Source organism: Sipha flava, unplaced genomic scaffold (assembly GCF_003268045.1).
Source record: "Sipha flava isolate LNK unplaced genomic scaffold, YSA_version1 117_pilon_pilon, whole genome shotgun sequence".
Taxonomy (NCBI): Eukaryota; Metazoa; Arthropoda; class Insecta; order Hemiptera; family Aphididae; genus Sipha; species Sipha flava.
Genome location: NW_020271741.1, coordinates 2,327,169 through 2,352,853, shown reverse-complemented (window position 1 = coordinate 2,352,853; position 25,685 = coordinate 2,327,169). Strand labels below are relative to the sequence as shown.

Genomic DNA, 25,685 nt, shown 5'->3' with positions numbered 1-25,685 from the left:
GTCACGTAGCGTGCGCGGTATTTTGACGCTGCTCCGGTTGGCGACATTGGTTTGTTATTGTTATTGTGAACTTTATTACTGTATAGGTCGCCACCGCCGCCACCGCCGCCACCGCCGCCGCCATGCGCTGCAATAACGGGGTCTCCGTGGCGTCACTACGTCCGCGTTGTATCAGCGCGTATAGAGGGGCCCAGCCGATAACTGAACGTCAGTAGTGTGCGAGACACACGTTGTGCGGATCGTCTGTTCGTGTTCAGTGTCCGAAGGTGGAAGAACGAACGTTTTACGATTTTTCGCTTATCGTCGTCACGTAGTCCGGCCAGTCAGTCGTGTGTTCGTATTCCGCATACCTCTTGTGTCCGTCCACCGCGATCTAATCGCTTTGCCGCTAGCCTGCAGACGTGTAGACCTAACCGTGGCACCGCCGACCAGCTTTTACGAGGTCGCGGAATGCTCGCAGTTACGTAGTGCAGAAGATTTGTCGGTCCGCTGTGTGGAAACTGTTCGTGTTACATTCTCTCGCCGGTTCGATCGATCGGTCAAGCGACGACCACTCGATATTACCGCCGCGTATCCGCGGCGATGTAGTAGTTCCGGTCGACCGTACGGATATTTTATTTATATTTTTTTTTCTTCCCCGTCCCCTAAGTGTTTTTTGCCCCGCACCGCGGTCGTACATTGTTCGGACGTCACGACAGTTGTAGATTGCTCGCTACCGTTGGGAGTAAAATCCGAGATCACACATCGCCGCAAACGTTCCTCTCGCAAGCGACAACGACCCCGAATCGGTACTCCTCCCCCACCGGGTACAACGGCGGACACTGTCGCCCGGTGGTTCACCATGCACGTGACCACCCTGGCCGTCTGGACGTTGCTCGGCGTCATCGCGTCGTCGAACCCGTGGTCCGCTGTCGCGGCCACCATAGACGAGGCTGTCGACTCGTACACCACGGCGTATCTGAACGTGACCAGCTATGACGTGTCCACCGGCTCCGTGGTGCAGTCGGAGAAGTCGGAGATCGGCAAGTTCGGCGAGTTTCACGTGGGCACCGCGTCCGGGGTGCTGTTACACGTGATCGGCACGGACGGCGACCGGAATGGTTGCGAGGCACCAGTGCACGGTGAACACGAGCCCACGGTGCCCGGCCCGTGGATAGCGTTGGTGCGCCGGGGCAAGTGCAGCTTCCAGAGGAAGGTAGACAACGCGCGCCAGGCCGGCGCCTCGGCCGTGATCGTGTATAACGACCGCGAAGCGATCGACCTCGACAAAATGAAGCTGCTGCCCTCCGACCCCAGTGAGTACGCACGATGATCGCTCACGAATCCATCAATCTATAAATACGTATACCGTGTTCGTATAATATTGCAGTTGTTGTGTACACCCTCCTCCCCCCTCCCCACTTCCCCTTAATATTCCCCATGTAACCTCACGACGACGACCGACGAATGTACCGTGTTCGAAACCCGATTTCAGGTGCAACATTCCTGGTACCTATTTACTCACCGGGGATTCGGTTTTCCCGAGGAACCTTCAAGGGCACTCTTGTAGTCCACACCGGCACCCTACTCTTTTCACTTTTTTTTGGTCGGCGAACAATGTCACCCTTCACGATCTACTCGACCCTATCGTATCGTACACATAGCAACCTCCAGTTGATAACAAATATGGGTATTAGAAAGAGTATAAACAAAAATATAAAAAAAAATAATTAACATCTCTGTTTTTCGTAATATCAAAAATATCTTGCATAATACGTAGATTGTTTGTATACCTCCGTTTCTACATACTAGCTAATTATTCATTGTATGTTAAAATCATAAAATAAGATGTTCTTATGCTTTATAATTTCATCAAAATAATCTGTTATGTGCATAAATATTATTTTTTTGGAAATATATGATATTTCATAAAAATGTATTAAATACTAAAAAACAAATAAAAGTAACAGTTCATAAAAATATTATACGATAAATTTTCTCGTAAATATTTCTTTTATTAAAGGAATGATTATGTATTTAAATTAATTCTATTCTATAAAAAAATATTCAATCATATTTAAATACTATGGTGATATACTACTAGTATATATTGATATTTATATTTTAAAAGTCTAATTGTAACACATAATTGCACAGTATAAATAAAATATTTTATATAATAATATTAAAAACTAACTGCATGTAAGTACCAAAAATAGTACCTATTATTACACTCGACCGATCACTTACATGTTTAAACATGTATCCGTATTGGAGCAATGATATATGCACTACGATATTACGATAATCACACATGAAAGTCACACATGAAAAGCGCCCTTTATCTATAACCGTTATACGTGTACAAAAGGTTTGTGTATTGGTATTAGGCACGAATTAAGATCCATCTTAATTCGTAGTATATAAGGTTCATGGATATCAGTAAAGTTTTATTTTTTAAATCTCATTTATAATCAAAAAATAATTGATTTTCTTATCAGTTTTATGCTCTTATCAATATTGCTTTGCACGTTTTGTCTTGAAAAGAAAAGAGACTGACGTAGGTTAAAAACATTTTTGCATTTATTTATATATTATTACATTTTTTATAAAATTTTCAAATTAAACCTCAGTATTGCAGTATATTTCTAAAACATTATTTTGCACAAGAAATTCTTTAACCTTGAAGTATGCTTTTTCATACTCTAAAAATGTTTTTATATATATTAGCATTATTATATACTCGATATGTCATGTTAATTATTTATACACACATGGAGTTTTAGTGCATATAGATTATTAAATTGCTAATCATGAATGCGCTATGTGACGTGACATGAATCTTCTCATCATGTAGAACTTTCAATATATTTTATACACTTGTTCAATTCACTTGTTTCATTCAATTCAGGTGTGTATTTTTTATTTACATATCAAACGATCGTTTTGTAATCTATTCGCTCTTAGTAATGCTCTTGAATTTATAATGGTATTATCTTTTATTATAAAGACTTAAATATTTATAATCAATGGTATTATGTACACATGACGCTATGTTTTTATGCGATTCGATATCTGTATTTCGATAAGATTGTTACTCGACTGTTATTTGACCATATTCATTCTATGAAATGTTTTATTACTGATCGATGTACACTTTATATTTCAAGATAAGACTGTGGGACTACAATCTGTTAAAATACAAGTTACTAATGTTTTGTAAATCGTAATCGAATCTTGTGCAAATTAACTCATTTTTCTAAAGATTTTATTAGGAATTATACACATTTTAATCAGTAAAAAATCATAATTGTATTTATGTTGTTATGAGAATGAAGTGTAAAGAGCAATGAGAGTTGATTTTTATATGATTGTTGACTGTGGTTTTTTTTATGAATTTGCCAGTGACTCATGTAGTTTTATTCTATGAAATGACTTCATCGTGTATGAGTATATAATTATGTTGCATGATTACCCCGAGTTTTGAAGTCTTTTTCAGAAATGTAGTGATTGAATAAAACCGTATTAATAGATTTGGCAGATTAAAAATAAAACATAAATTACTCATAACAATAACTTAGCAACTTATTATAACTATTGAACCTCTTCTATAAAGTATACTCAATAAGGTATCTACTTTGTATTTAGCTGTATTTTTATGTGCCAAGTTATTATTATTACGTTAAACTTTTAATCTATATATTTTAATTATAATATGTTTTCTATTTCGCATTCTTACTGGTGTAATTATTAACAAGATTATTAATGGTTGTTATCTGAATGTAGAAAATATTGGTATTGATTTTCTTCGTATCACTAACTTAACTAGATCACTGAATTTCAATGCTTGTCTTATAATATGATTAAATTTACATATTTTTCGTATCAATTCTGTATTTTAATTTTAGGGAGCCTATTTAAATTTATAAACTAAGTCAATTATATTTAGTATTCAAAAAACATTAATTTAGTTCCACTAAACGAAGTATCTTCTAGACCAGGGGTGGCCTACCTGAGGCACGCATGCTCTTTTGTGGCCCATTTTACGTTATTGAATGGCACACTATAGCGTCAGATAAAATAACATATAATTTTTAAATATTTCTAAAATTATAAAATCCAATTTTAAGTAAATCATCAGTCATCAGTATTATACTATACAACATTTGTGTCAAAATAACATAAATAATGTTAAATAATTATGTAACGTATTATTAAATTAGATTATTACCATCGCAGTGGAATTTTCCAATTGTTATTCCGATATGAGAATATGTTACAATACAATAACAATTCGTAATATTACGATATCATATGAACATGTAAAGAAAATTCTGAACTTCTGAGTACTTTGCTTGAAGTCCACAACTTTGCACATGTCTCCATACTACTTGGGAAAATGAAAAACGTCCTCTGGTTTCTGTGTTTGGTCGAAGTCCATATTTTAGGTTTTTAAGAGTTTTAAATAAGCGATTATAATTGTTTTCATTTTTATCCAGTAGTAACGCAAATAATGAAATTGTATTGCACTCCATGAATTATGTATATTTGTGTAAATACATTATAACTAGTGGAAAACGTTCCATCAGCAAACCAACATTCACAATTTGTCATGAGATCTAAGTTCTATGAAAATATTAATATACGTCTATCTCCTGGTCCACTGTCATGCAATAAAAATGGTTTTCTGTTGGAAGTCAGTTGGTAGAGTTCACAAATTTGTAAATCAGATCAAGATTTAGGATTTTGGAGGTAATCCAGTTTCCCTGTTCTTAAGCCTGCAGGCTTAATTTATTTGCATGCAAATAGTTCTTTTTAAAACCGATATGTTTAGTAATTGTTCTGATGCTGCAACTAAGACTGATTCTGACGCTGAAGCAATAAAAGCATTGTTTCCCATATCATAATTGTTTACTTCTATCGTTTTAATATTATTTACCATCTTTGAACATTCGATTTTACCTGCATCAAGTAAATGAGTATAAGATGTTTGTTGTCTGATAACTTAATTTCTGACAGTATGTATGCGTCCTCTGCATTTTTGTAGTATTGTTCACATTTTCATATTATTTTATTCTCTTTTCCATTATTTTTCAAATGTGTAAAGATAGTTTTTATATATTAATTTTTTTGGCCACGTTCACTCATAATAAACTACGAAGAGATAATGGATATGAAACAATCTCAATATTCTCATTAAAAAAAAAAAAAAATCAATTTTGTCCCAATTGTCATAAAAATAGTATAAAAATAATCTAAATTTTAAATTTATGTAAAGAAATAAATATTTTATTATATTATTGTAAAGTAAATAATATGTATTCATTTTTTATGGCACATTCTCAATTTTTATTTTTTATTTGGCACAGTAAAGAAAAAGGTTAGCCACCTCTGTCCTAGACCATAAACTTATAAAATTTGGTTTAAGTAATGTATTTAAGTAAGTTTAGTCTGAGTAATGTGCACATTGTTTTTTTTTTTTTTTATTCCTCTAAACTGTTCATTAATTATAATTTTTACTTATTATTTAAGAAAACTTGAAGTAACATTAAAGTTTTTATAGTTTATATAAATTACAAACCGGACATGGCAATTTACTCGCTGTTGGACGTAGCCAGTAGCCACCTAACACATCGACATCATGTAAACTGGTGTATTTTAATAATCTACAGTATTAATACTATTGGTACACTATGAATACCATTATAACATTAGTTTCTACGATAAACTACTGGCTAAAATTATAATAATGAATCAATATTTTTATATATTTTTATATTATATTTTTTAAATATCAAATGATTTTATTATAAAGAATTAAAAAATGAAATTATTATAAAAATTAATACCAACTATATACTTTATATGTAAGTACTATTTTTCAACAATATTATTTTTAGATGTTCAGTATAAAAATTGAATGAGAAGTCACAGAATAGAGTATTTCGACAAAAACGTTTTTAATTTGGTCTTAAATTGTTTTCGTTCTCCTAGAGGGGCCTAAATAGTGTAACTAAATGTTTATTATGAACCTGAAGCTCTGAACTATATACAATTATATTGTAAATATTTATTTATATATTTATTTATAACAACTATATATTATCAAGTTATTAGTGCAAGTCGTTAACACCAAGAGAGTTAGATTTTAATAGTAGTTTTTCGAATAAGTGTTCCTGACTAGTATTAGATTTCAGGTGCGCAAAAGGTTGTCTGGGAAACGAATTTTTATCCCAGTCCAAAAAACTACAGTAAATCGTATAATCATTTACATAGTATAATACTTCTATTAAATAAATAAATTTTAAAATAGTCAAAAGTATAACTTCGTTTTTCTAAAATGATTCTTTTTATGTTTATGTGTTTGACGTTGGTACATTGTGTTTTATTAAATTTGTTGGATTCTTGTTTAGCCTTAACCTAATTATTCATGTTATATTTATTATACTTTGTTGTTGTATTTAAAAATAGGTAATTATGAGAAGTTGTTAATTAATATTTAGTTATTAAAGATAAAAAGTGAAAAATCATTTTATTAAAAATGTATTATATTATTTTCATGTGCTATATGATATTGATTGTCCTTAAACTACCTTACATTTTAGTGTTAATATTATGTAACAAATCGTTTACAAATCGGAATATATGCCTAGAAATTTTATTAGTTGTAAAAATAAACATTATATACTAGGTAGGTATATGGCTAATACTTTTTCCTGGTAGAAATGTGATTCTTACAAGGTTGATATCGAAAAATACGCATTTACAAATTACAAAACAATTCATTCTTTATAGGTTTTTGTATACAAATCGGTAACAAAATATTTACTTACAAGTAAATGAATATTTTTCGAGAAACATATGTATTGAGGCAATATTTTCTTGCTATAAATTACAAAATAAAAAATTAAATTTTTCCATCAAACGTAATTAATTTTTTGAAATAAAAGTTGAGAAATAATTATACTATATTGATGAATGATATCACATTTCTAATGCCGTTAAGTATTGAAACTAGATCATCTATAATCGAGGTATATTTGGTAACTATTATTTCTAAATACAAAAAGTTTGTGAAAGTAAAACTTGATGGACTCCTTACTAATATTTTAATATTGATACCGCACACTAGATGGTAGATATATTAAAATTATAGTAGCTTTAGATTTAAATGTTTAGAAATAAGATTGTAAGTACAGTTTGTTTTTAATAAACGACTTTTATAGTTAGTAAACTATAATTATATACTCATTTTATTATTTTCAAGTCTAATAAAAATTATAACCAGGAAACAAAAATTAAGACTCATAATAATAGCATACATTTTAACGTAAATATTGAAATAAATGTACCTTTATAATTCATTATCCAAAAATGATCAGTAAAGGCAATAAAAAATTTAAAAAGCAATACATTTTATTGGGAAGAACTTCATATTTTAAAAATTAACAAATCCATAAAAAAATTTAAATGGTTTAAAACTATACTTAAGTGTATCAAATTTTGATTTTCCAATTTAAGTGATAATTTAATCCGTATTTAATTTTTGTATCTTTTACAAATTATAATTTAGGTATTTTATACAATTATCAAAGATCGAACATACTTTCGTGTTTATAACACTAATCGGATATCAAGCGAACTATATTTTTCAAAACTTTTGGCTACTTCCCATTGCCAAGGTTTCATATATAGTGCCAAGCGATCTATTTTTGTTGTTTATCATTTTGTATTAATCGAAATAAAGCGCGGGCTAAAATAATTTAAATTGTACTAACGAAATAAAAACCATAAAACGAGGTCGACCGCAAACATTTTACACATCTCTGCAGGAAGTGTAAGGCCGTAACCTTAAAATTATAATAAGCACATATTCGCGAAAAATAACTATCTTTTATTTCATCTTTCTTATCTTTAATTGTTGATGAACTTTGATGCATTTAATGTTTACAATAAAATCAAATACTTAATGCCATTTCAGCCGTTATCCGATTACTATACGCTATTGTCTGGATTATTTTCTTATATTTAAATAACAATTGAAATAAAAGGTACTTAATAAATGTTTATTTATTTTATGAGAACATTGAATATTTCCGTTTTATAATACCAAAGTTTACTTAAAATCGTGTATTGTAGTTATAGTGTTGATCTTAATTAGAACAACTAAATTTAACCATTTATTAAACTCTGAACATAACCGCTAATATTGGTAAAATAATTTTAAAAAGTGTTTCGAATGTGATTTATCTATATTCAATACCCTTAAAAGTATCCATTGTTATTGCATTAGTATTTCCTAATTGTGTAAATGTCTACTTAGTATAGGTAGCTATTAATTATATTATACCGTGAAAAATCATATTGAAGGTTGACCTTAATATATACATATATATATTTATTTATTTATTTATATGTACTATATGTATATATAGGATATATTTAATATTTAAGAGAACGTCACAGCTGCATGATATGTTATAACATAATAAATTCGCGTTAAGTAGTTTAAATGAGTTACTTTTAATATTGGAGTAAACTGGCCTATAATAATACTTTAAGGAAAAACATTATCTGTTTTGTTGCTCAGTTTTTCCGATATTTTTATTTTTATGTGAGTTATGATTTTTTTTTTTTTTTAATTTTAATATTTTCGTACACATAACTCGCTTAAAAAATAAAATACCGCAAAAAACCAACCAAAAAAACACAGATAATATTCTTCTCTTAAGGTTTGATTATAAGGCAATTTACTCTAATATTAAAGCTAATATCACTACATTTGAACTACTGATCGAAAATTTGTTATATTGTACGTTTGTCAAACGGAGACAACGTGGTGACCTCTTAAAACATAAAAATGTTTAGTTGTTAATTATTTTTATATTATTTACTCCTATAATCTTATTGAAAATTTAGTAACTCTGAACAAATACTAGATTTAAGATTATAACACTAAACTTTAATTTAAAAAATTATACAATTTGAGAATTGTATATTATTGTGACGTAATTAACAACTTTCTCTTGGAATAAATACAACGCATTTATGTTACTCATCTTTCAAATTTTAACAGCCATTTAATTTTATCTAATAAAATAGGAACAAATAGAATTATATACCAATCTGAGCTGTGTTTTAATTTTAATTTTTAATTTAAAGTATTAATTCAGTAAAATATACTAAGCAAAGTCTATTTTTTAGGATTTTTATCTATACCATTGATAACCTTATCCTTGCCCGTATTACATACATGTAATAATGAAAATATAAATATTTTAATGGATAGGTAAATGAGGGCATAAATGATTGAGAAAATATGACATGGATCCAAGACTCTCGTTAATAATGCAATTTAAGCACACTTACTTTTATACTTTGTATAATACGAATCAGAGACAATTTGGATCTATTAGTTTTTATTTTATATAAGCATTTAAATTTTTAATTAACTTTGGTGAAAATATACAATGTGTTTTGTAATAAATATTAGTTAATATGATCGATTTTGAGATCCAGAAAGAAGAGAGGGATAAATTAATTTTTCATCACCACATAAAAAGTTTAAAGTAGAAAATTTAGTTTTGGTTAGTACTTTTAGGATGTAATTTTCTGAATAATTGAGAAAAACAAAAGAAAAAATGCGAAGACCTTAACATTTATATTAAACACCAATGAAAAATTATAAAAATATAACATTATTTCCGCTAACCACTATTCAATAAGATTAAAATTTTTTTTTTCTTCATAACTTTCTTCTTCTCCTCCTTCGCCTTTCTCCCAACTATTTGTGGTCGATGACCCTTGTCCTAAACCTCCACTCGTTTTGATTTTCGATATCCCTTCGCACACACCTATAGCCCTCATATCATTCTCAATTATATTCAACCAACTATTTTTGATCTTCCTCTTACTGCTTTTGTTTCCTTTCGCCTCATCATATATCCAAACCATCTCATTTTATTTTCTCTCATCTTGTTCACTATCGACGCTAATACATATACTATCTTTCACATATTTCTTCCTTATTCTATCTTCTCTATATATAATATATATTTTTAATGTATTTAATTAATATAACACATATTTCAAGTCTAGATCACTATTTGATTTAATCATCTCTAATATAAAAAAAAAACACTTTTGTCTCTCCTATCATAAATGATCACTTAGTTCCAGTTGATATTTACCACCCTTCATTAAAAGTATGATTTGAATCTAATAAAAACAATATTATATATAATACATTGAATAATTATCACTATAACTTTAAAAAAGGAAACTACCCAACAATTAATTATACCTTAAATATTATAGATTGGAATCTCCTTTACAAACATAATAATACTGAAACAGCCTGTAATACATTTAATAAGATAATTTTTGACGCTATTAAAAATTTTGTACCTAAAAAATTAACCACCCAACCTAAATTCCCTCATTGTTTCAGTCATGAATTAAAACAATTGTTCTTCAAAAAAAAAAATAGCCCATAAAACTTTTAAAAAAATCATGCGATTCAATTGATTATCATACATTTTCTGCAATTAAAATAAAATGCAAAATATTAACAAGAAAATGCTATTCTATATATTTATCACGTACCCAAGAATATTTATCCTCAAACCCACGTTTTTTTTGGAAATTTATCAAAAAGTTTAAAAAAGATAACAATTTACCTACAGTAATGCGTTTAGAAAATAAGTACTCTGATAACCCAAAAAATTCTGCTAATCTATTTGCCGAATTCTTTTCATCTATCTTGAACGTACCAAAAGTTGTCGATAGTAATATTTTTCTAAATTCGAACGAAATAGTAGATTTTTCTAATTATACTTTATCGATTGCCGAAGTATTTGTATATTTCCGAAGTATTCAAATATAGGACTTGACCTTATTCCAGGTCCAGACCTAATACCACCCCTATTTTTACATATGTGTCGATATTCTCTTACTACTCCTATCCACTATTTATTCACCTAATCTCTGAACACTGGAGTCTTCCCTAGTAAATGGAAATCTAGTTTCATAACACCTTTATCGAAATTCGGTAATAAATTAGACATAGATAATTATCGTTCTATATCAAAACTAAGTACTTTACCTAAAATTCTAGAAAAACTTATAGAACCAAAATTATATGAACCTTCTAAATATACTTAAGCTGATGAGCAACATAGTTTTCAAAAATCGAAATCAACGGAAACTAATTTAATAACTTACTATTCTTTTTTAATAGACATTGTTAAATCAAGTGGCCGTGTTGACGCAATTTACCCTGATCTAAAAAAGGCTTTTGATTCGGTTGATCATAACATATTGATGTTGAAACTAAAAAAACTTGGTATAAATTACCCTCTACTATTATGGTTCTCATCATATTTATCTAATAGATCATTTTGTGTTAATATAAATGGTCATTTATCCTCAAATACTGCTGTAACATCTGGTGTACCTCAAGGTGGTCACCTATCCTCTCTTTTATTCATTATATTTATAAACGATGTAGGTTCTTCCTTTAAATTTTGTAAATATCTACTATTCGCCGATGACCTGAAAATGTATCTATCAGTCAATTCTAATGTCGATTAAAACCAGTTACAACAGGATCTAGATTCATTTTTGAAATGGTGTAATTTAAACGGACTTTCAGTTAAACCCTCAAAATGTAATTATATTTCATTCAATCGTCAAAAAAATTAATCTTTAGCCACATATGAAATAAATAACCTTGAAGTATAAAATACATCTAAAGTACGTGACTTAGGTGTTCTGCTATCTTCTGATCTGACATTTAATGCTCATACTGATTTCATTTATAGTAAAGATCTAAGGGCTTATAATTTTATAAACCGAAATTATGACGAATTTAAAAACTCTAACTGTCTAAAAGTACTATACTGTTCACTCGTCTAATCAATATTAGAATATGCATCAGTCATTTGGAATCCTAAACAAATCAATCTTATTGATAAACTTGATAGAATCCAACGTTGTTTTTTGAGGATAATGTCATACAAACTAAATCGAGTGGATGTTTCTCTAGATACAATAGCTTTAGAATTAGGCTTAGAACAATTAGCTTCTAGAATATTATTTAACGATGTAAACATTGTCTATAAGTTAATAAATGGTAAACTTTCCTCACCAGAATTCCTAGTAAAATAAATTTTAAAATTCCAACCTTCAATTCTAGAAACAATCATCCTTTTTTAGTACCTCATAACTCGACAAATATTATCAAAAATATTCCGGAATACCGCCTTTTAGAATCATGTAATAATGTAACTAACTTCGATTTCTTTATTGATTGTCAACTTAATTTAAAAAATCTAATAATGAATATTAAATAATTTACTTGACTTTTATATTATATTCACTTATATTTTTCTTTAAAACATGTATTAATATATCATTCAAAATTGTTTGTATACTTTTTGTTAATTTAAAAACTATACTCATTACCCCTCCGGGGTGTTAAATACTTAAATAAATAAAATAAATATTTATCTAGTGATTATCATGTTATATGTCGGGTTATACTCGTGTGTATGTGTATATATATATTAAAGTGTTCTGTGGAGTATTTATTCGTCAAAATAAGAAAATGTAATTATGTTTAAGTTTGGATTATTTTGATTATCAAATATTATATTCGTTCTTTTACTATATTATTCTTTTTCAAAATTTTAAAAGTGTCAACTTAAAGTTATGTGTTTTTAAATGTCCATCTTATGATAGAAAAATTATTGGCGTAGTAACTACAACAATATCATTGTTATCATATTAAAAAAATGCATTTTTCGCTTCACGCAAAATTTAAAAAATTATTAAAACTGATACGATCTTACATTTGAGCATAAAGTCAATAATGAGAACATTATACATTGTAAAATAGTTTTTTTATGATAATAATATTATTTTATTTTAAAAGATTAATTTAATTTTTATTATTTTGAACATATAATATTCCCTTGAAATAATGATTATTTTTATAAATAGATCTATTCATTTTTATAATTGATCAATAATTGAAAATCTGTTGTCGTAGCACATAATCTTGACGATTTTGCGTGTTCGTGTAATACATTCAAATTCTTCGTAGAAAAGTGATACAATACAATGATAATTTTCCCATCTTTGTAATTCAGGCATTATAAAATATAATGATGAAGAAAAATTTTTATGTTGCGTGAATGATAGTCTTCTGTAAACTACGTATTATTGCTTTTGTAACATTATAATCATACTTTTATTGTTCTTTAAAATGGGAATGTTTTCATTGATTTTGATTTTTTCAAACCAAATGTCAACATTTTACTAACCTACAATTTGTAGACAACAAACCTTATGTTAGTATTAAATTTAAAAAAACTTCATCCAAGTTGCTGTTAGTGTTTTCAAAAATTCAACTTTCCTTTTGTAATTAAACTTAATATTTATTTCTTATTTATTGTTTCAAAAGGGTTATTTTATTATTTTTTTTTTGTTTTATTATTTAAATATATATACAGTGTTATTAGTGTAATATATTAAAATGTTTATAAACATGAAAACGAAAAAACATGGTGACTAATCGTAATTCATTTGTTTTACATAATAAACATTTTATTATGTGTTTTATCTATACAACTGCATGTCTGCATAATATTTGTGTACATTTTTTTGAAATATCTTTCGGAAATTTAATGTACCCCCACACTCTCACACACATATATGTAATTTGTGTACTTTTTACTGCTATAAGTATATTTTATATCGCTTAAGAGATTGAAGGTGGTGATTTTATCTATCCGGTTTCCGCATACCATGATGCATTAATATGTAACCATGTTCGACACCTTGTCCTATGATTGAAATTATCAAAATTATTTATTGTTTTTAGAAAGACCTTAACAGTGCTTAGAACTGGTTACAGCAGTATATATAGAAATCTGTATTTCTCTATTGTTGTTGGTTGCATTATTGTCATGCATTTGAATCTAAACACTATTTAGTTGGTACACACATCTTAGTGAAATTGTATATCAACAGAATACATCAAAGACGTTTGATACTAAATTATTTGTATAAATATGAATAATAATAATAGTCTTTAGAATCAATCACATTCCTACCACACATTTTATTTATCTTAAGACCTCAGTGTACTATTTAAATGAATGGTGCAAATGTGATGTTGAAAATCGAGACACGTGAAAATGATGGACTAAAAGGGCTAACAATAATACAAAGGAAAGGCGGAGAAAAATATTTTTTTAATGAGCGGTTGATTAAGATAAAATATCATGTTATAACTTCGTGTGATATTATTGCTAAAGGTTAATGTTTTAGAATTTCTTCCTAATCTAAAGTTATAATTGTTATTCATACCATGTTATACTATTTTTTTAAACGTTATTATCGAACGAATTGTCTAATATTATTCTTGTCGCGTTTTCTTTTGTCTTACACAATACATAAAACAATATTTATTCAAACTATCTATATGGAGTATACATTTCAACTATATAATACACATAGTAAAATATCAACAAAATAATACACACACACACACACACTATAGATTGAAAACAAAACGAAAATTGTTTTAAAAAATAATCATTGATCTAAAAATAATTTCTACAATTATTTTATAATAACAATTAAACATAAGTTATTTGATGAAATAAATAGTTAAATTTAAAGAAATTTGGCTTTTTATCAACCATAAAACTGATACTACTGGATTATAAATTATTTCTTGATTATGCTTTTGATAACGTATACGTTTCTGTTGTTTTTTTTCTTTCTCTGAGAAAATAAATATAATTTAAATATCGCATTGAATCATCTCATTAATTATTGTTATTGTAATTTTTTTTTCAAACTGCATATGCTATCAATTTATTTTCCAATATTTGAGAATTATTAGTGTTATTAATATGTTAGGTAAAATAATTGTATGTACTAAGTTTTGTTATTTTTAGGGTAAATATGTATTTCATACCAATGCCTATTTATCAAATTATTTAATTTAAATAATCACCATACAATGGATTATTTGAATTTTACACATTCCTATCGATTTTAATAAAAATAAAGAAAATTTTTATATGATTTGTATTTTAGTTTTAATTTTAAAAGTCAATTATAGAACTAGTATCTAGTACCTAACTAGTATCTAATTAACCATGTAACTACAAAGATTAATACGAACATTGTGTATGATGTAATTTATTCTCTAGAATAAATTATCAAATTATTGAAAATTATAAACATATACCTACTTCTATAGTAAAAAATAATATCATTAAAGTATGATCGCTATTAATTTTAATTTGTTATGTTTATTGTTATTATAATTAAATTGTTTTCACCATTCATCATGATTCGCAATACACTATCATTATTGTTTATAAACCATTTGGCTCTTAAGAGTACACTATTTATTTATGAGTGACTCCATAAGATTATATATTATTATTTGATAGTATGTATATAAATATGCATTATGCTTTCTACACCATGCATAGATTAATTTTCAGCCATAATCCGTGCAATATGAAGATTGGTGAGCCAATACTCCTCACTCGTCAACCAGCTGTAAAAAATCTCACACAGATTTTACTTAATGTGCATTTTACAATAAAAATTGTAGTGATTGCGAATTTTATTTAGATAATGCATATAAGACAGAAGCATACAAAAGTCATAGAAGATTTTGGTTAATGGTAACATTATGGCAACAGATTTCATAACCCTAAGAAAATCGTTTTACTTATATTTTCATTTGCTGCAATCATCAAAGTTCCTGAAAAAAGTACCTACAGGAATAATTCTTCAAATTCTCTTTAACTACTATTTTAAATCCTGATTATCATCCCTTGTGTTGCTCTTGACTATTTTTGGTATCATTATTTTTATTGACTCTTTGGTATATTAAATGTGTCACCTACTTAATTTTAATTATTTAAAAATCGCTTATTAATATTGTGTGATGTATATCACATATTATTTATGAAGATTATTGTAAAATGTTTATACTATAATATATTTTTCTTATACGTAGGTTTATAGTTGACGAATAAAAGTTCAATATATAAATATTGGTTATTAAGGGTAAAGATATAGAATATGCATCAATATATAAGTAATATATATATATATATATATATTACTTATATATATAAGCTTCATGTATAGTTTACTTTTAATACAAATAACAATCGAAAAATTATTTGTTTTGTTAAATATAAGTATGTCCTTTTATGTATACTTTATTTTTATTATTATTATTATTAATAATATATAATTAATAATAATATCAATCCTAATGATATAAACATTTAATTTAAAAAAATATTCCAAAACCGCTTTCTCGATTAATATAAATCTATAAAGAAATATTTTAAAAAAATAATACTTTATAATAGTAAGCTATATTAACGACCTACATTTATTTTAAAATACATTAACAATAATTCGTGTATGGTTAGTTTATTGATTATTTACAATGTTCTAAAGACATAGTTGAAAAATAAATATCTGACATTATGTTCAAGACTGACCTATAAGATAACAAGCATAAATATATTATTAATGACTAATATTTATATTTTTAAAAATATCACCTTATTTATTTTTTAGTTAGAAAAGCTAATTATATTTGTTTTTGTTAAAAAAATTATAATTATACTCTTGTTATTTCAATTATTACAAAAATTCATAACTACATAATATAGATAAAAACATATATAAATAAATACACACCTTCAAACATAAATAAAAAGCATTTAATATATACATATATTCAAATACAAAATGAATAAACTAATGTGACTTGAAATTAGTTAAATACTTAATTATTTTACTACAGAAAATGATTAACATACATGTATATTAAACGAGAATTTTCAATTATGTTTATTGTTAATATTTTTAGTTTATAAAATCTAAACAGTATTGAAATATAAAATTATTAAATATAATGTATTGAAAAAAATTGTATACTGGTATCAGTATTTTTTAAACTTTTTAAATTTTACTATACATCGGTATGTCTTTTAGATTTAAATTCATTATACAATCAAATAACCAAATTAATATAATTTTTATAATTAATGCTGAAAACCCACAAATATTCTTACATACACATTAAGACACAATGTTTAGTCACTGCATAAATTCTTATATCACAATTTACCAAATAAAAATTTGCCTTAATTTGATTTGGATAATTTTGTTTACTGAAACCCAGAGCCGAACCAAAATATTTGAATACTTATATTAATTTCATATTACAATATATCATCAGTGAATTATAATTATTTGTTCGTCCTACGTTCTACAGTATCCATTAGTACGAATGACGTATTATTTAAAGATTAATAACCGTATTCAAGGTATTTTATTCCTTCATAATTTTTTGTAGAATTCAGTGTTAACGTAAATATCAACTTGACTGTTCTAAAACCTATTTACAAGGCCTTCTGAAATATTTTCAAATCGCTTTTTTTATTTTTAAACTGTAGCTAAGGTAAGGTTATATAGCCGTATAGGTATAATATAACATACATTTTACAAAGACAAATAAATATTTGACTACTTTGATTAAATATAAAGACAATTTTGAAAGCACATTTTACAATTACTACAGTTTTTACTTTTATTTATTTTTTGCTTTATTTTTTGAGATAAATATTTATTACATAATATATAAAACTATGGCTAAGAATTACTTCTTTCATTTTATGTCTAATTAAATCTGTTACGGAGACGATTTACTATTATTCTAACAAGAAGTTATGCTATTGTTAAGTGAACAACGACTTCGAATTCTTAAGTGAGTCTACTGGGGTCAATATATTGATGTGATCACCGGACATGGCCACATTAATATAGTTAGTAAAAGTAATATACGGTCACTAAACTCCTATAAGTTAGGTTCAAGTGCAATACAACAAATAAAATTATTTATTTCATTTATCAAGTATTAAACTTGTATAGATACCTGATTCATTTTTGTTTTTAAATAAAAATAATATATTTTAAGACTAATTAACAATTTATAATATATAGGTAAAGTTTATAAAAAAACTTGTTAAAAGTTGTCATGATCGTTTTTTACATTAATCGTTAAAGGAAAAATAGGTAGAATTAGTTATAATATTTGTTTATTATTAACACATTAAATTATATCTGTATAGACATGTGTTAGGGAAAATCTAGATGATTATAATCTACAAATAATCTTGAATTTAAATTAAGACATTGTGTATTTTTTTATTCATAATATATTCTATAATAGTCTTATTATATAATAAAATATTAATATCTATTCCTTTAAAATGTGCATAGTTTCGATCTCATCCAGACGTCTAGTTGGTATATATTGTATATTGTTTTGTCTTTCCATTTACTACCGTCTCATATCCCCAAACATCTAACATATTCGATTCGTAAACATTATTTCATTATTTTCAAATTTACTATTATTTTTATTAGAGTATAACCTTTCATACGTTTAAGTTCGAGCATAGGAGTCAATAGATTCACAATGTTATACCTTTTGTATTAATTTGCAATGAATACTTAAAAAAGTGCTACCTACGAGCATTTGAATGTTTTATGTTATCAGTTATAATTTCTTTAACAATTAGAAACCAAAAATTTAATTTATAGAATTTCGAAATTTTCTTAAAAAGTCTAAGTTCCATTTTAAATCGCTTACAATTACTGTAATTGATAATCACAAAAATTTAAAATAATAATACAATTTTACAATAAACAAGTCTAGTGCATAGCATTTAGACTATATATATTATATTCTGTTCGTGTGTTATAAATAACCGAACAAAAACATTTGTTTTAATGAGATATTTAATATTAATAATCAATAAAATATGGGAATTCAATCTTTATTTATTTGGAAATTTACGTAAATTTCATTGTTTCATAGTTACTCAGTTATATACTTCATTTATTATTCTTATAAAACATTAATATTACGTAAAAATTATTATTTATGAGCAATGGTTTATTTTACGATAAACTTCAGTCCATATTTATTGTTCTAGTTATAAAATATAAAACCTTGAAAATATTTAGTAAAACAAAAAAGTGAAAACTAATCAACTAATTTACTAATTAAATAAAAATTAATGAAAACAAAATACTATCTTTAATTTCTTCTGTTTAACTATGTGTCTTTAAAAATAAATGTTATCAACATACTCATTAATGTTATATAATATCGATAACATTTAATATTATATTTGTCTTATTGTAATGCTCTCTTGTCAACTATTAATTTGTTCCGCTGGTCTTATGATATTTTACTTATTCTTAACACTCAACATAAAATAATAAAAAATTATTTTTATAATTTGAAATAATTTTAAAATAATACGATTAACATTATTCTTTACAATACTATCTACTATTCAAGGTACGAGTTTATTGTTTATAAATTGTTCAGATTCAGCATTGTTTAATTGTTTCGTTGTATACATAAAAATATCAAAACATATGTATCTTATTTTATGTATTTTGTAACTGCAATTAAAAACTGATATCGGTACGTATTAGATGTCGTGTTTCAATTATGTTAAAAAATCTAATTTAACCGTTTTACATTTAAAAATTGATTACATTCAATATCGAAAATTAGCACGAACTCGTTATGTTGTGGTCCAGTATCTAAAACATACAAGCGTTTTTATTACATGTTTACTACATGCATACTAGCCATGACCTACATCCGATTACTATTTCGGCCTATATATCTAGTCAGTTAGTGTAATTTTAAATTTTTATTAATTTAATGATTGAAAAAATTAATGGATAAAATGCATAGTACAATATGTCACGGAAATAGTACACATTATTAAACAAATGATAAAAATGATACGAAAATCCATCAGTCGACGTCGTCATCCTTATATGAAATTGATATCTTTAAACACTACCTAAGGATAGCATCCTATAACACCATCCCAGAATATTTTTTGGTGATATTAGAGTTCTGACCATGACCGTATTGTGTTGTAGGAAACGTTAGTGCGGTATTCACTTATAAATGGAAGGGCGAAGACATGGCCCGAATGCTGGATGATACGAAGAGGAGAGTGATGGTAAAAATCACAATAGCCAGTCATTGCACCAGACCGTACGGTAACATAAACAGGTATTTATGTACATTATTTTACTAAGTTACGGTAAACAATTTATTCTTGGATTATTTTTGTGGGTATTAAGGGGTAAAAAATTCCAAAATGCTGTTTTGTAGGAAAATATCTGAGAAAATAAATTTTTATGTTCTCGGAACTGTTTTTATTGTTGTACAAATAACATGTTTTTAAAGTGAGTTTATTTTCATTATTTTGTCTAAGTATACATATATGAGTAAATATACTAAAACAGAATATTTAAAAAATATCCGTTATATAATTGGTAAATAAAATTTATATCTAAGTATATATATATATTAGAAACTTACTAAAATTTGTTTATTTTTTACAATATTGTTTACAACATTGAAAAAATGTGTTGAATGTTTGGGTACAATAACCTATATTTTCTTCACAGTGATTTTTACAGTTATTAAACATTAATGTTGTTTAAAATATATGTATTGAATTTTTAATATTATTCTTAAAAATAATAAATAAACGCTCAATAGTATACTAAATATAATAGAAAACAGTAAAAGAGATTTATGAATATACTTAGTATATTATATTATAGTTTTTTTCAATAAATAATAGAAGAAAACATGTGTCGTAACTTAAAAGTAATATTTTATATGTAATTGGTAATCAACGAAGAGTCCGAAAATCAGAACAATTTGGTACTATAAAAATACTTAAAAAATTTTAAATATAAAATATAAAAATATTTACTTGTAATATGACAATAAATTATACAAATATTGTGGAATAAACGAATAAAAAACTTTAGGATCTTGTTTTTATATTTGTTAAAGACTATGTTGACTTACTACTCTATATACCTTCGGAAAAATGTTCACGTAAAATGAAGTAAAGTAATGTAAGTGAATATAAGTATATAATTATAAATAATTTATAAACACTAATGAGAAAATCTAGAGTAGTGCATGTGATATATGTGAATGAGCCCATTCTTGATGAAAGGCAGGAATAATGAGGGAAAATATTTACAAAACTCAGTGCATAAGTTTTCTCGAATTCCAAACTTTATCTATTGTGATTATTAACAAATTAAATATAGGTGAATAATTTAGGATGGCAATAGTTGTGATTTCCTTATCTGAAATCTATAGAATTGCAAAAAGCTAAATTATCAAAATTAAATAAACGTACGTGTAGTCCAAAACAAATTTTAAGCTCAATTAAGTTGTTCGAATTAAAAACTATCTATAAATATTAATAGTGATCTATACTTTGATCCAACAAAGCTCAATAACATAAAAACTAAAGTTATTTCTAGAATTAATAGCCATAAAAACGAGTTTAATTTATCTTATTATTTATTGATGTACATACACTACAGTTATAACTTATTGTAATATATTAATATTCTTTAGCGAATGCGAGACAAAACCAAGACGATTAACAATGTCAATGGTTGAAAAATTAATAAAATTACACCTAACTTAAATATAAACAAAGGAATAATAATTTTGCATTTATAAATTGAAATATACTAATCATACAATGAGTATAATGGAAAATTCTATATTTTTTATCCAATTAAAATACAAATACAAATCACCAAAGAATCTAACATGAACAGTTAATTATACTTTAATACATGAACAATGTTTTTCAGTGAATTACTGAACTGTGATAAATATATAAATTTAACTTAAACTTTAATTATTATGATATTTATTTAAATATTTTAAATAATTATAAGAATTTAAATAGGTACACAATACAATTCCTAAAAGTGTATTACATATAGTAACGTTTTTAGCATAAAATATCAATTAGTTGAAATAAGTAATTGATTTTTTTATAGTGTTTTGGTAGTGTTATCAGATATTGATTTTGTGTTATAAAACTGAAATACATTTGTAAAAACAAATGACAGCATTTTTATTTTTAATTTATGTTCTTATTAAGTTCCCCTGTGGGCGGGGGCCAGAATACACCCACGGCAGTCCATGCCCGTCGTAAAAGGTGACCAAAATCGACCTAGCAATGGGCAGCAACATTGTTAGTATCAAGTAGAGATTCATTTTTACTTGAATAACATCACCTAGCAATAAGTGATGTAATTGCGATGCAGAAGGAAACAGGAAACCACTGCATTAATTCTCCCAAACATCAAGCAATGGGGGACAATCATAAGAATAGGAAACAAGACGATGGGATTCGGAACCCGGAGTCCGGCAAGGGAAGACAGAACATAGCTTCCCAGGTCGTCAACCAGCGAAATCCATGTCAAAACAACAAAAAACAAAACATTAGAAATAAAATCAAAAGCAAAATTAACCCAATCAAAATGGGAACGTGGACTTTAAGATCGTTGTCAAGGCCAGGAAGATTTGAAGAACAACAAATGAAACTAAATCAGCTTGATATTTTAGGTGTGTGTGAAACTAGATGAGGTGAAAACAGAGATTTCTGGAGTGATGACTTTAGAATGATACATAGCGGGGATAAGCAAGGAAAAAACGGAGTTGGAATACTATTAAACAAAGAATGGGGACTGCAGGTAGAAAATACCAATCATGTGAATGATAAAATATTACTAATACAATTGAGGACATCCACAGTAAGCATGATAATCATTCAAGTATACTTTCCAACCTTGAATAGTAAAGACGACGAAATTGAACAAGTGTAAGACTCTCTAGATGAACAACTAGGAATAACTCGAAATAGCAATAATGTAATTATTATGGGCGATTTCAATGCAGTAGTAGGAGAAAGACAAGTCAATCAAATAATAGGCAAACATGGTCTAGGAACAAGAAACATCAGAGGAGAAAGATTAATCAATTTTCGTAAGCAGAATAATTTTTTAGTCATCAACACAATGTTTGAAGTACCGAAAATAAGACGTTATATATAAGTAGCACCAGGGAATACTAACCGTTATCAAATTGATTATTTATTAGCAAAGAGTCGTTTCAAGAGACAAATAATGACAAGTCACAGTTATCCTGGTGCAGAAATAGATAGCGATCACAATCTAGTAGTGATGAAGTACAAAATAATACCCAAGAAAATTACAAAGCGCTCCAAATGTACCATATGGGACGTGGAAAAACTCAAAAATGAAAAAACTAGACAAAAGTTCCAAAACAAAGTATATAACAGACTAATAGCTACTGGTATCGACCCTCCATGGGAGGAAGTAGTTAATAATATTCGAAAATCTGCTGTGGAATCAATTGGATTTAAGAAATTGACCCCAAGGAAACCATGGATAATAAATGAGATAATAAACTAAATAAAATACCGTAATAAATTAAAGAAGACCGATGATGCGATATATAGAATAATAAAGAACCGTATTACCCAAGAGTGTAGAATTGAAAAGGAGAAATGGATGGATGTAACATGCGAAAATATTAAAATAAATATGAATGCAAATAAAATGGATAAAGCATATGGAATGATTAAAAGTTTATCAAGACTACCGAAGCCAAGAAGCAAAATTATTAAAAACAGGAATGGAAAACTGATTCTAGATGAAGATGAAATAGCGAAGAGATGGAAAGAGTACATAGAAAATCTATATGAAGGATTGATAGGAGAAAATATAACCGAGTCAAATAAAGAAGATGTTGGGCTAATTATAAGAAAAATCAAATTTGTTAAGGCTCTAAGGCATAGATTCTTAACCTTTTCTTAGCCATGGACCCCTTTAAAGCATAAAATAAAATCACGGACCCCCCTGCAAAAAAAAAAAATTATATATATAGGTAAATAAATATAATTTTTATTATACGGTGACGGGTCAACAGAAGTGATAGGTTTCAGTGTTAAATTGAACTGCTCGTTAGATTGTATTGCCATGTTATATTATTTTACGATTACGATAGCTTTTTATGGCATATAAGATTATCGTAATCTAAGTTTTATATTTAAAAACATTGTTGTCTGTCAAATGGCTTTCGAGTGTTTTAACAATTATAATTATTTTAAAAATACTATCAAAACAAATTTATTTTGGCTTATTTCAAAAAAACTCACAGCCACCCCGTGGACCACTGAGTAGTCATCTACGGACCCCCAAGGGGTCCATGGACCCCGGGTTAAGAACCTATGCTCTAAGGGAATTGAAACAAGGTAAAGCGGCAAGAATAGATAACATCACGGTAGAATTATTAAAAAATGTTGGAAAAAACACAGAACACAAGCTATTTGAAATGATTGAGAAAATATATAGGGATGGTAACATTCCAAAGAACTTTGCCAAGTTCAATACAACATTTTTTCACATGTTTTATCTTCACTTCCAGCATGGTATTTACTGGTCAGGTCCTATTACAAAGTCATTGAACTGAATTACTCCATTGTTCTTCACCATAATATTATAAGGGGTTGTCGATCGAACTTTATAATTATTATGAAATAGTCGGATTCCGAATACTAAATTCTCTTCCTATTGTTCCAATTATTTAAAATGCCTTTAAAATTTTTAGAACTCAAATAAAGAATTGAATACCTCAGTACACAATTGTTGAGTGAAACTTCTTCTATTTATAATGTTCATGAATTTAAGTACAATTTATGTGCAACAAAACATTCTACTATTTATAGTTTTTATTGAAAATAATTTACTTCGTATCCATAAATGATAATTTATGGTAATATATTAGAAGAACTTGAACTTCGTGTATTAAAATAAGCTTTTTGTTTAGTTAAATCTCAGACTGTACAATATTTAATAGAGTGATATTAGACGCTACTAAATATTTACATATCTAAAGCTGTTATATTGCGACGTTTATTGAAGATAAAGGTTATCTGCAAAACTATTGTATTCATTGAACTATAAATTATATATTATTATTTATGTCTTGTCTAAGACTAATAAAATATTATGACTCTCGATATAGTTTTCCATGATTGCACTCACTAGGTAAACATTTAAAAAATATGGAAACAAAGACTGGCCATTGAGTAATTCATTTTGTTTCAAACATTTCATCACAAACTAATATTTTATTTTGATTTTAATTTAAAAAGAGTTATGTACAAAAAAATAACTGGAGTACTAGAACTTAATTTAATTTGTATAGGATATTTTTCAAATTTTATAAGTTTATATAAATAATAATAACGTACTCGTATTATGCGCATTGTTGAAAAAATGACAAATCTTTAGTTTCTTAAATCAAACAAATAATAATATTAAAAATAGTCTATATAACTATTGTCTATAAGTAAAATCTAAATAAATAAAACTAGAGGATTGAGGATTATTTAGGTAAAAAGTTTAACTATTATTTAATTTAATTTAATTTTGTACTCATATACTAGATGAAATCGTATAAAAATATAACATATTTTATAAGTGTCTCGAAGTTATAATTGTTTGACACGTTTGCGTTTACATATTAGAATAATTACATACATTTTTTGGATAGAAACAAGATACAATAGCATGTATATTAAAAAATTAGCTGATAGTTTATTTATTACTTTTTACATGATGTTGAAATGCGCAATTATGTCAACACACATCTACTACGTGTTCAATACGTTTAACTACCGGAGAAGATA

At 27.2% G+C, this 25,685-nt stretch overlaps 1 protein-coding gene across 3 annotated transcripts in view; it reads left to right on the top strand.

Annotated features, from left to right (window-relative positions):
* Positions 1 to 211: 211 nt before the first annotated feature.
* Positions 212 to 25,685, top strand: part of LOC112693772 (protein goliath-like) — a 54,669-nt gene continuing 29,195 nt past the window's right edge. For all 3 annotated transcript variants that reach the window (XM_025568979.1, XM_025568988.1, XM_025568969.1), the window contains exons 1-2: positions 212 to 1,295; positions 20,011 to 20,146. In XM_025568979.1, the coding sequence (XP_025424764.1) occupies positions 842 to 1,295; positions 20,011 to 20,146 (590 nt within the window). In that variant the 5' untranslated portion in view covers positions 212 to 841. The remainder of the gene's footprint in view (positions 1,296 to 20,010; positions 20,147 to 25,685) is intronic.